Raw genomic sequence first — 12,694 nt, 5'->3', positions numbered from 1 at the left:
GTCCTTTTTCTAACACTAGCTAGCCCCTCAAGGTCCTGGAAACCTTGCTTCCAAATTCCTTAGAGATTTAGGCTGTCCCTAACCCCTTCCCAACCTAAAAGTATATGATCAGTCACCTGTGACAACCCTGGTGTAGCTCTTTCTGCCAATGGTCCTGTCCCCGTGCTTTAATAAACCACCCTTTTTGCACTGAAGACACCTCAAGAATTTCCCAACATTTTCACATCAGCAGGTACTGTGTAAATAACTGTTGATTGATTATAGGGCTATTATTGGAAATGCTGTATAACCTCATCTACAGTATCACTATTTTAGTGCTTTTCAGCACTGTTTGCAGAGGCCAGTTAGAAACCCCACTCCCGCATCTTCCTCCAGCATGGACTCCTTTCTTTTTTCCTCTCCCCTTTAGTGATTTTCAGTGATGTGGACAGCAAAGAGGTAAACGACCTAAAAGGAGGAAGGATGAGGAGGATTAGAAGGGAAATATTTTTTTTTTTCAACGTTTATTTATTTTTGGGACAGAGAGAGACAGAGCATGAACGGGGGAGGGGCAGAGAGAGAGGGAGACACAGAATCAGAAACAGGCTCCAGGCTCTGAGCCATCAGCCCAGAGCCTGACGCGGGGCTCGAACTCACAGACCGCGAGATCGTGACCTGGCTGAAGTCGGACGCTTAACCGACTGCGCCACCCAGGCGCCCCTAGAAGGGAAATATTTTAAACTAGTTCATAATCTTTTACGAATTGTATTCTGCTCCACAGGTCAGGAGTTATATTCCATAATGGTTGCATGACACATGGACAAATGCTGACTGATGGGCAAGGTTTTGTTAACGTGCAGTTGGTTAAAACCACTGAACACAGTGCCTATTTCTAAGGAAGGCAGGACTTTTTTTTTTTTTTAAGTTTGTTTATTTTTTCTAGTTATTTCTACACCCAACGTGGGGCTCAAACTCATGACCCTGAGATCAAGCATTGCATGCTCTCCTGACTAAGCCAGCCAGGTAGGTGCCTTTGGCAGGGTGTTTTGAACTCAAGTTCTCACATGGCCTTTTGGAGGCAGGGACACTTCACCCAAAGGGAGGATTCCACCTGGATGTCACTCACAAGTCAAGATTCAGGAATGTATTTTGGGAAAGAACCTGAATCAGCAGCTTAGTGTGCTTTCTCAATGGCCAATTCTCTTTCCCCTCCTCTCTGGGCTTTCTCCAAGTCAGACAACAGTGAGCATCAGAGGGAGGAAAGAGCCACTCTGTGCTCCTTGGGCTCCTGCCTCCAGCTTCCTGAAGATTGTCCCCTGGCAGGGAAAGAGCCTTCCAGACTGAGGGTCTGGCAGAGCCTTCATGCAAGACTATTCAAGTGACTAAGGCAGAATTACAATTATAAGTCAAGTCTGTTCTCTGGGGAACAAGCAAAGAATGATTCCACTCAGTTGTTAAAACTTTACAATATGATTGGACAGAATAGAACCCTAGGGATAAACATGGGGACCAAGAGGGATGATAAAATGACAGCAACTGAATGAACAAATGGATGTGTAGCATGATGCTCCAGCATGCATTAAACATTTACTGAGCATTGGGGCGCCTGGGTGGCGCAGTTGGTTAAGCGTCCGACTTCAGCCAGGTCACGATCTCGCGGTCCGGCGGTCCGTGGGTTCGAGCCCCGCGTCGGGCTCTGGGCTGATGGCTCAGAGCCTGGAGCCTGTTTCCGATTCTGTGTCTCCCTCTCTCTCTGCCCCTCCCCCATTCATGCTCTGTCTCTCTGTCCCAAAAATAAATAAACGTTGAAAAAAAAATTAAAAAAAAAACCATTTACTGAGCACCAACTATATGCAAGACTCAAAACAAGTCCTTGTCTTCAGGAAGCTTGCAGTGAAATGGAAGAGGAAGGGTTTGTTCTTGTTTTTTTTTTTTTAATTTAAATTTTATTTTATTTATTTTGAGAGAGAGAGAGAGAGAGCGAGAGAGCACAAGTGCGTGAGGGGGAAAGGGACAGAGAGAGAGAGGGAGAGAGAGAATCCCAAGCAATCTCTAAGATGTCAGCATGGAGCCCAACTCAAGAACCATGATATCACAACCTGAGCAAAATCAAAGTCTGATGCTTAACCAATTGAGCCATTCAGGACCCCAAAATATGGATTCGTCTTAAATTTGAAGTGCTGTCAGTGAAACAAATAGGTATTGAGGTAGAAAATTATGGGGCAAGAAGATTTATGGGGCAGAAGTCTTACCTGGGAGTAGCATTTAAACTGAGACTTGAAGAATGAGCTTATTATAAGCAGGGCTGGGGGAAAAGTAACTCTCCAGAGGAAAGAGCATGTGCAGAGGCCCCAAGTAGGGGGAAAGCTGGCATGTCCCAGAACCAGAAAGGAGGCTAGTGTGGTTGGAGGGTGGTGAGTGGGGGGGAGAGAGTGGGGGCTGCTGCTCAAGAGCCAGACCTGGGCCAGACAGGCACCTGGAATCAATTATAAGAAAATCTTATAATCTAGGGGCACCTGGCTGGCTCAGTTGGTGGAATGTGGGACTCTTGATCTCGGGGTTGTGAGTTCGAGCCCCACGTTGGGTGTAGAGATTACTTAAAAATAAAATCTTTCGGTTGCCTAGGTGGCTCAGTTGGTTGGGTGTTCGACTTTGGCTCAGGTCATGATCTCACAGTTTGTGAGTTCGAGCCCTATGTTGGGCTCTGTGCTGACAGCTTGTGGAGCCTGGAGCCTGCTTAAGATTCTGTGTCTCCCTCTGTCTCTGCTCCTTCCCCACTTGTGCTCTGTCTCTCTGTCTAAAAAATAAACATTAAAAAATTAAAAAAATAAACTTTTTTTTAAATTTGTTTCAAGTTTTTGTTTAAGTAATCTCTATACCCAATGTGGGGCTTGAACTCATGACCCCAAGGTTAAGAGTCACAGGCTCTCCAAACTCAGCCACCCAGGCACCCCAAAAATAAACTCTTTAAAGGAAAAAAAGAAAAGGGAAGTCACATGATCTTGGCATCACCAAAGGACAGACATTGAAGGTTAAGGTAAGGCATTTGGGTTTGTTTGTTTGTTTGTTTGTTTTGAGATCAAAAGGGAACTACTGATGAGTTTTAGACAGGGAAGCGACCTGCCCCAGTCTATATAAAAATTAGCCGTGTACAGGTTGGGCACTGGGTGAAGCAAGATGTCAATATCATCTTGTTCCTGCAATAGGAAAAGTGGAGTCAGGATGAGTTCAGGCCAGGTTCAGAGGCAGCCCAACAAGTGATGCTCAGCCAGTGGCCAGCAAGCTTTCTCAGCAAGCTTTACTTACAGGTAAATCTGAAGTCAAAGTCAGTTGGTAGCTGAAGTAAGTCCTAAGAATTGGGACTGGCACCTATGAATTTGGACAAATGTTTATGGACAGAGTTGGTTTCCTTAGGCCTCCTTTGGAGGCCTGGGACCCACCCTCTGTCCACTGACCCTAAAAATTATTTTTTTTTTAGTGTTTGTTTATTTTTGAGAGAGAGAAAGAGAGAGAGAGAGAGAGAGAGAGAGAGAGAGAGAACGAGCAGGAGAGAGACAGAGAGAGAGGGAGACACAGTCTTGGAAGCAGGCTCCAGGCTCCGAGCTGTCAGCACAGAGCCCGGATGCGGGGCTGGAACTCATGAGCTGTGAGATCAAGACCTGAGCTGAAGTCGGACGCCCAACTGACTGAGCCACCCAGGCACCCGTACTGACCCTAAAAATTAAATGACCTGTGCAACCATGAGAGTCAGCTTCCAAAGAATGAGAGGGCTTTGCCCTGGCTGTTTTTATTTTATTTTTAAAAAATTAATTAATTAAATTAACTTTAATTTATTATATATATAGAGAGAGTATACATGCATGAGCAGGGGTGGGGGCAGAGGGAGAGACAGAGAGACAGAGAGAGGGGGAGAGAGAATCCCAAGCAGGCTCCACACTCAGTTTGGAGTCTGACACAGAGCTGGACACTGGCTTGATCTCACAAACCTGGGATCAAGGCATGATGCTCAACTGACTGAGCCACCCAGCTGCCCCTACCTTGGCTGATCTTAAAGCAAAGCCTGGAAAACATCTTTTAATACTTTCGTTGGTATATTCTGTGATTGGGGCAATTTTTTAGGGGTGCTAAAAGCCCATTCTTGGTTATTTGGGTTTCCAAAAAAACCCCAAAACTCCAAAACTTGTGAACTCCAGGAGTTCTTCAATTCATGACAAGGGAGGGAGATAATTTTGTGTTGGAGGCATAGAGATTTATCTCCACCACATGCAGTATGTCTAAATATAGCATATACTGACTGTATTTTCTTTTGGGAGTTTTATGGTTTCAGTTCTTACTTTTTGGTCTTTAATCCATTTTAAGTTTATTTGTATGTATGGGAAAAGAAAGTGGTCCAATTTCATTCTTTTGCATGTAGCTTCCAGTTTTCTCAGCACCATTTATTGAAGATACTATCTTTTCCCCATTGTATATTCTTGCCTCCTTTGTCCTAGATTGACTATGTAAGCATGGGTTTATTTCTAGGCTATTATGTTCTATTGATCTATGTGTCTATTTTTGTGCCAGTACCATGTTGTTTTGATCACTATAGTTAAAATCTGCAATTGTGATACCTCTAGCTTTGTTGTTCTTTCTTAAGATATCTTGGGCTATTCAGGGTCTTTTGAGGTTCCATACAAATTTTAGGATTATTTGTTCTAGTTCTGTGAAAAATGCCATCAATATTTCTATAGGGCTTGCAATGAATCTATAGATTACTTTGGGTAAAATAGACATTTTAACAATATAAAATCTTCCAATCCATGAACATAATATATCTTTCTCTTTATTTGTGTCACCTTCAATTTCTTTTATCAATGTCTTATAGTTTTCAGACTATAAGTCTTTCTCTTCCTTGGTTACATTCACCCCTAGGTACTTCATTTTTTTTTAATGTTTATTTATTTATTTTTAGAGAAAGAGAGGAGGGGAGGGGCAGAGAGAGAGGGAGAGAGAGAATCCCAAGCAGGCTCCATACTGTCAGTGAGGAACCTGACATGGGGCTCAATCCACAAACTGAGATCATGACCTGCGCCAAAATCAAGAGTTGGATGCTTAACCAACTGAGCCACCCAGGCACCCTGGTACCTTACTTTTTTTTGATGCAACTGTAAGTGAGATTGTTTTCTTAATTTCTCTTTCTGCGATTTCATTATTAGTGTATAAAAATAAAACAGATTTCTATATGTTGATTTTGTGTCATGCAACTTTACTGAATTCATTTATTAGTTCTAATAGTTTTTTTGTTGGAGTCTTTAGGGCTTTCTGTATTTAATATCATGTTATCTGCAAATAGTGACAGTTTTATTTCTTCTTTACCAATTCGGATGTCTTTTGTTTCTTTTTCTTGTCTGATTGCTGTGAGTAGAGTTTTCAACTATGTTGAATAAAAGAGGTGAGAGTGGGCATTATTGTCCTGTTTCTGATCTTAGAGGAAAAAGTTTCAGATTTTCACTATTGGCTATGATGTTAGCTGTGACCTTGTCATAAATGACCTTCATTATGTGGAGGTACATTTTCTCTATACCCAGCTGAACAGACCAATTACCAGGAAGGAGATTAAATCAGCAATCAAAAACCTCCCAGCCAAAAAAATCTAGTACCAGATGAATTCTGGTGAATTCTACCAAACTTTTAAAGAAGAATTAAGTCCTTTTCAGACTCTTCCAAAAAAGTTGAAAAGGAAACACTACTAAACTTATTTTACAAAGCCAGTATGATCCTGATATCAAAGCCACTACAAGGACACTACAAGAAAAAAAAAATTACAGGCCACTATGTCTGATGAACATATTTGCAAAAATCCTCAAAAAAAGTTAGCAAACCGGGGTGCCTGGGTGGCTCATCTGCTTAAGTGTCCAACTTCAGCTCAGGTCATGATCTCACGGTTCGTGGGTTTGAGCCCTGCATCAGACTGTGCTGATGGTGTGGAGCTTGCTTGGGATTCTCTGTCTCCCTCTCTCTCTCTGCCCCTGTCTCACTCTCGCTCTCTCTCAAAAAATAGATAAGTAAGCTTAAAAAGTTAGCAAACCAAATTTAACAGTACATTAAAAGGATCAGACACTGTGCTCAAATGGGATTTATTCCAGGGGTTCAAAATTGTTCAACATCTGCAAATCCGTAAATGTGATATACCACATTAACCAACTATAGTATAAAAATTGTTTGATCATCTCAATAGATGGAGGAAAAAAAAGCATTTGACAAAATTCAGCATCCTTAAATGATAAAAAATATGCATGCCTTTTATTTCTTCTTCTTAACTAATTGCATTGGCTAGGATCCTCCAGTATAGTGTTGAATAAAAGTTATAAAAGCCTTGTTCTTAATCTTAGGAAGAAAGTATTTAGTCTTTCCCCATTTAGTATGATGTTTACTGTAGGTTTTTCATAAATACCCTTTATCAGATTGAGGAAATTCTCTTCTAGTTTGCTAGGAGTCTTACAAAAAATCATGTCTGAGTGTTGAATTTTGTCAAATGTTTTTTCTGTATATAATGAGATGATTATGTGGTTTTTCCCCTTTTATTGTGTTAATATTGTAAATTATACGACTGATTTTTGGGTGTTGAGCCAATCTTATATTTGCAGGATAACCTTCATTTGGATAAAGATGTATTGTCTTTTTGATATATTATTGGAAATAATCTGCCAAAGTTTTGTTAAAGGTTTTTTCATTTATATTCCTAAGGGATATTTGTAATTTTCTTTTCTTAAACATCTTTGTCTGATTTTGGTATCAAACCAAATTGTTTTTTTTGTTGTTGTTGTTTTGTTATTTTACACAGAGAAAGAGAGCATTAGCGGAGGAGAGGGACAGAGTAAGAGAGAGAGAAAACCCTAAGCAGGCTCCATGCTCAGCACAGAGCCAGACACAGGGCTGGAACCCATGACCCTGGGATCATGATCTGAGCCAAAATCAAGAGTCAGATGCTCAACTGTCTGAGCCACCCAGGCGCCCCCCAAAATCAGTTTGATGCCAAATGAAGGTAAAGCTGACTTCATAAGTTAATTTGGGTAGTGTTTATTCCTCTTCTGTTTTCTGCAAAAGTTTGTGTAGCATTGGTATTATAATTAGTAGACTTAACCAGTGAAGCCCTCTGGGCCTGAACTTTCCTTTGTTTTTTTTTGGGGGGGGGGCAGGTTTAAATTTCAAATGCAATTTCTTTATTTATTTATTTTTTTTTTATTTTAAATTTTTTTTTTCAACGTTTATTTATTTTCGGGACAGAGAGAGACAGAGCATGAACAGGGGAGGGGCAGAGAGAGAGGGAGACACAGAATCGGAAACAGGCTCCAGGCTCTGAGCCATCAGCCCAGAGCCCGACGCGGGGCTCGAACTCACGGACCGCGAGATCGTGACCTGGCTGAAGTCGGACGCTTAACCGACTGCGCCACCCAGGCGCCCCACAAATGCAATTTCTTTAAAAGATATAGGACTATTAAGTTATCTATTTTATATTGATTGAGCTTTGGTAGTTTGTGCCATTTTGTGTCATTTTATTTAAGTTGTCATGTAAGTTGGCATAGAGTTTTTCATAATGTTCCTTTATTACCATTTAATGCCTGTAGAATCCATAGAGGGGTCTACTCTCTTGTTATTTTCTTATTGATAATTTGTGTCTTCTCTTTTTTCCTATATTCTCCTTGCTTCAAGTCCAATATAGTTCCTTTTCCACCAGTTCCCCTAAATATCTCTGAATTGAGATTCATTTAGTCTCACTGACCTGATTTTAGTAATGTAGCCATCCCTGAGCTGGTAACCATGGCCATGCTCTGATTGGTTGGGGATGAAGTCAGCATCATCTTGGCTACATGGGCTGAGAATGATGGGAAGGGCCTTTCCTGAAAAAAGTCAGGGTCCTTTAACTTTAAGAATGAGGAATGGATGCCAGGCAGGTAGAAAGTACATATGACCATGTCATAATTTATGGCTTTTTATTCTGAAGAAGTCTAAAATTTTATATAACCAAATTCATAAATTTATCTTTATGTTTCTTTCAGGAAAAAAACTCCCTAAATATCTTTTTTTTTTTTTTTGAAGTAAGCTTCATGCCCAGAGTGGAGACCAGTATAGGGCTTGAACTCACGACCATGAGATCAAGACCTGAGCTGAGATCAAGAGTTGGATGCTTAACTGACTGAGCCACCCAGAAGCCCCCTATACATCTTTAATGAGACAATTTTTACCTAAATTTTCTTTTTTTAATGTTTTCAAGGTTTATACTTATTTAATTCATTTTGAATTTGTTGCAGTTTAAGATATAAGGTGAGGATCTAACTTAACTTTTTCTTCAAGATACTAGATGATCTCTTATACCTTCATTTATTCAACACATTCCTTCAGTAAAACATAATACCTGGTACTTAACATGGTGCTTTTTCCATACTAAGCCCTGTGCTAAGCATTCTAACATATTTTAATGCATTAGTGTTTATAAGGGTTCTATGAGGTAGACACTATTATTATTATCTCTATATATTACTGAGATACAAAGAAATATTGCTTACTGAAACTTCAATGGCTAATAGATATCTGACATCTGAACCTAGGTGGTTGACTTCCGGTATCTTTTGGTAGGCTTCCAATCTCTGTGCTATACTGCCTCTCAAAATGATTGATGTCCACAGCATGCCTTGTAGTTACTGGCTTTGCAGCTAGTAGACTTCCATAGTACCCATGCCTACTTTTGTTCCCACCAGTTGGCTTGTACTAAGAATCAGCTGTTTGTTCACAAACCTCAATTTGATAATTGGACTTGTTATTGTAATTACATATTTTAGCTAAATAAAGATAAAACAATGAAACATGAGCATAACAACAAAGTTATCTATGAAAACCAAGTTGATTCCTTTCAACAGATTCCATAAAGCCAGATAATGAAAAAATTTGGTTGACTGAGGTGTGGGCAAGAACCGTGAAGGTTGGCAAACAAACAAAAAGCAAAAACTCTACAATTCTGCTCTCAGTTTCCCAAGTACCTATGAAATTTTTGTATTACTGAAACAAATCCTGAAAATTAGAGGATACCCAATGAACATGGTTTAAACAAAAGAGATTACAACAATCACCACACTCATTCTCATAAAAAAGGATATTTATAGATTAGTGAATACATATTTATTTATAGTTTTAATTTCAACTAAGTGCTTAAAAAGTGTATCACCTTGAAAATTTTTGTAAATATTTATTTATTTTTGAGAGAGAGAGCCCACATGTGAGCGGAGGAAGGACAGAGAGAAGGAGACAGACGATTGGAAGCAGGCTCCACGTTAACAGAAGAGAACCCTATCTGGGGCTCAAACTCACAGAACTGTAAGATCATGACCTGAGCCAAAGTCAGATGCTTAACCACTTAACTGAGCCACCCAGGCACCACAGGTGTATATCATTTTTAAATTGTTCTTCTGCTTTAACTTCTCCCTTGCCCCCAGATAAACCACCAAGTTAGTCCTAGTCCTAATCTCTCTGAAAGGAACTTTTCTACCTGGATAGCCAATAGTCTTGGCATCATTTATTGATTTGAACTTCTTTTCTCTACTGACTAGAAAATGTACTTAATCATCTACTAGATCCTTATGTATACTGCATTATCTTTCCAGATTATCTATCCAGCTCCATTGTTCTATTTCTCAGTTCTTGACTTACTGTTTTAATACCTGATACTTTCTTTAGCTTAATATTTCTTGGATATTCCACCTCATTAATATTTCCATATATGTCTTACTTCTGAAGTTTATTATTAATATATTCTTGTTGAGGATCTTTATCAATTGTGAAAATTCTAGTGAAGAAGGTATTCTATCCTTCGTTATAACGTAAAAATGAGGCAAGATTAACAAACTCGGATACAGCATGGCATCAGAAGCATGAACACCTACCAGCATAGTAGTGGTATACTGAGTTTTCAATACCCTCTGAGAAGATTGCATGACTCAATAATATATGTAAGAAACCACTGTAGATTAAAGCACATGTTAAAAATTGTCAGGAATGAGACAGTTCATGGAGATCATGACAGAACTGCATTTGTAGAGGTTCAGGCAAGGAACAAATTTTCCCCATTCAGGCCCAGCTTATCTTTAGGAGAGGAGCTTGCTTAATTGCTTGCTAAACACCTGCTTCACTTGTTTATTCCTGAGGGTGTAGATGAAGGGATTGAGCATCGGGGTCACCACGGTGTTGAGCAAGGCCACCACCTTGTTCCTGTCCTCCCCCTCATTTCTCTTGCCTGACCGGATGTACATGAAGATGCAGCTGCCATAGAAGAGAGACACAACAATGATGTGGGAGGAGCAGGTTGAGAAGGCTTTCTGCCTCTCCTTGGCCGAGGGGATGCGAAGGATGGTGTGGAGGATGTGGCCGTAGCAGGTGGCCGTCACGGACAGAGTGCCCAGCAAACTGAGGTTGGCCGCAATAAAACCCAGAAGCTCTATCAGACTCGTGTCTGCACATATGAGTTCCAGGAGTGGAAAGTTGTCACAAAAGAAATGGTTAATGACGTTGGGGCCACAAAATGGCTGCTGAAATATGATGGAACTTGGAAAGACAATGAGAAGGAATCCTGCCATCCATGAACAAAGAACCAGCTGTATACAGACCCTTTTGCTCATGATGGTTGCATAACGCAAGGGGTTACATATGGCCACATACCTGTCAAAGGACATCACTGCCAGAAGGAAGAACTCTGTGGTGCCCAGGAAGAAATAGAGGAAACTTTGTAGGAAACAGCCTGGGAGAGAGATGGTCTTGTATCCAGTCAGGATGTTGGTCAGCATCTTGGGGAAGATGACCGAGGTGAACCAGATCTCCAGGACAGCAAAGTTGCGGAGGAAGTAGTACATGGGGGTGTGGAGGCGCCTGTCCACGAGGGTGATGCCCACAATGAGGAGATTCCCCAGCAGAGTGAGGAGGTAGGTCAGGAGCAGCCCCAGGAAGATGAGCATCTGCAACTCACAGGCATCTGAGAGTCCCAGCAGGACAAACTCGGTGACAGTGGTGTGGTTCCGCATGGCTCCTCTGACCTCTGCTGAGGGTGGCCAATCAGAGGTGTGCAGCATCAGGAGGAGGGATGCTCTGGCGACCCAAGGACACTTGGAACTGAAAGGAAAGAGGGATTCAGAGCTGAAGGAGTCCTTTAATTCTTTGATCTCTGAGTCCCTTTGTCTCCCTCCTCAGGCTGGTTGTCCAGATCTCATGCAGTTAGCATCAAGTCACACATACTTTGACCTAACGTAAATCAATTTTGGGGGAGTCCTTGGGAAAAGTTTTCCCATTTCTCTGTTTCTATTAGGAAACTCTGTATTAAACTCCTTTCATTCTTTCTCACATTCATCCAACTGCTACAGGGAATCTCTCAAGTGTATTAAAATGTATGCCACTGCAAATCCTGTACCCGATGTATCACAGACCTTGATAGAAAGCATTGGTGGAATACTTACCCTATAGCTTGTTACAGAAGGCATTTAAGTTAGAGATGGTGGTTGCACCTGAGCTCCATCATTCACCAACAAGTCTGGGACCGTTATCTACCTAACCAAAACTGTTTCCTTGGTGGGAACAGTAAGAGCACATTTGTAAAAAGTTCTCCCACAACTTAAATAAATAATGCATTTCCAACACTTAGCACAAGGCTAGCCACAGAGCAAGCACTCACATAGTGTTAGGTATGTTCATTTCCTCCTTTGTGACTGAAACTCTAGTGGGATGATAATAAGAGGAAATCAGAGTAAAATTGGAGAAAAGATACCGTGACTTGGGCAATATGTACTGAAACAAACTGTTTAAAAAATACAAAGATATTATCAGCTCATTATGGAAAGCTTAGGAAACATAGAAAATCCATAGGAAACAGAGCAAAAATTTCACATGTAGCCCCATAGAGACATTTTTAGTCAGATTTTGATTTACTTCTACTGTATTTTTTCCATTCTTAGTGTTTAATAACAGTGTTTATTGCTTTACATACCATGCTCATAGATTATGTATTTTGTACCTCTTTCCTTCTGACATATTAGTGTCACGTTATTATAAACATTTTGTTAATCTGTTATTTGGCTGATACTTTTCAAGGGATGCATGTGCTATAAAACTATATGCTATGATACATAGTGTGGGAGAGAGCATATATTCGCAGATGAGGCATCATGCTTAATTTTTTGGGATAATATCCTAATAATGATAACAAAGAATCATAACAATTAACAGTGATATTCAAGATTGTTCATCAGTCAATTTCAAATTTGGAGAGTATATATCTTTGTTTTAAGTGATTGTCACTTCTCTGTTTTACATTACTTAATATTGTCCTTAGAGATCTGGATACAGAACTACACAAGCTTGTCATTGGTTGTTCTTCATAGAAATGACAGGTTGAGGCGAGCTTCTGTAGGGAGGAGGTGACTCCATCCAAGACAGGAGCAGGACCCAATGTGATCAGATTGCATCAGAAAAGTGATAACATACGACATTATAGCTATGTGACATATGTATTTTCATGGAGAAGGACTGGATGAGAACCTGGGAAAAGGAACATGATTGCCAATCAGGATGGGAGGATTGTGGGTGATTTTTTTTCTTTCCTCTTTTAATTATTGTAATGTTTGCTTATGAAATAACAAGTTCAAACTCATAAGAGGAACCAGCACAGTCAGCCCATTTGTGTTAAGAGTTGGGCAGA

The 12,694-nt window shown here is 40.4% G+C and overlaps 1 protein-coding gene across 1 annotated transcript; it reads right to left on the bottom strand.

Annotated features, from left to right (window-relative positions):
* Positions 1 to 944: 944 nt before the first annotated feature.
* LOC115516128 (olfactory receptor 49) lies at positions 945 to 11,075 on the bottom strand (the record flags this gene model as incomplete). Its single annotated transcript, XM_030318531.1, has 2 exons — positions 10,111 to 11,075; positions 945 to 960 (listed from the first exon to the last, which is right to left on the bottom strand). Coding segments are annotated over exons 1-2 (981 nt in total), but the record flags the coding sequence as incomplete, so codon positions are not given.
* Positions 11,076 to 12,694: the final 1,619 nt, after the last annotated feature.

Source organism: Lynx canadensis, chromosome B3 (assembly GCF_007474595.2).
Source record: "Lynx canadensis isolate LIC74 chromosome B3, mLynCan4.pri.v2, whole genome shotgun sequence".
NCBI classification, from domain to species: Eukaryota; Metazoa; Chordata; class Mammalia; order Carnivora; family Felidae; genus Lynx; species Lynx canadensis.
The sequence above is the reverse complement of the archived record's forward strand: the minus strand, read 5'-3'. Positions and strand labels throughout refer to the sequence as shown.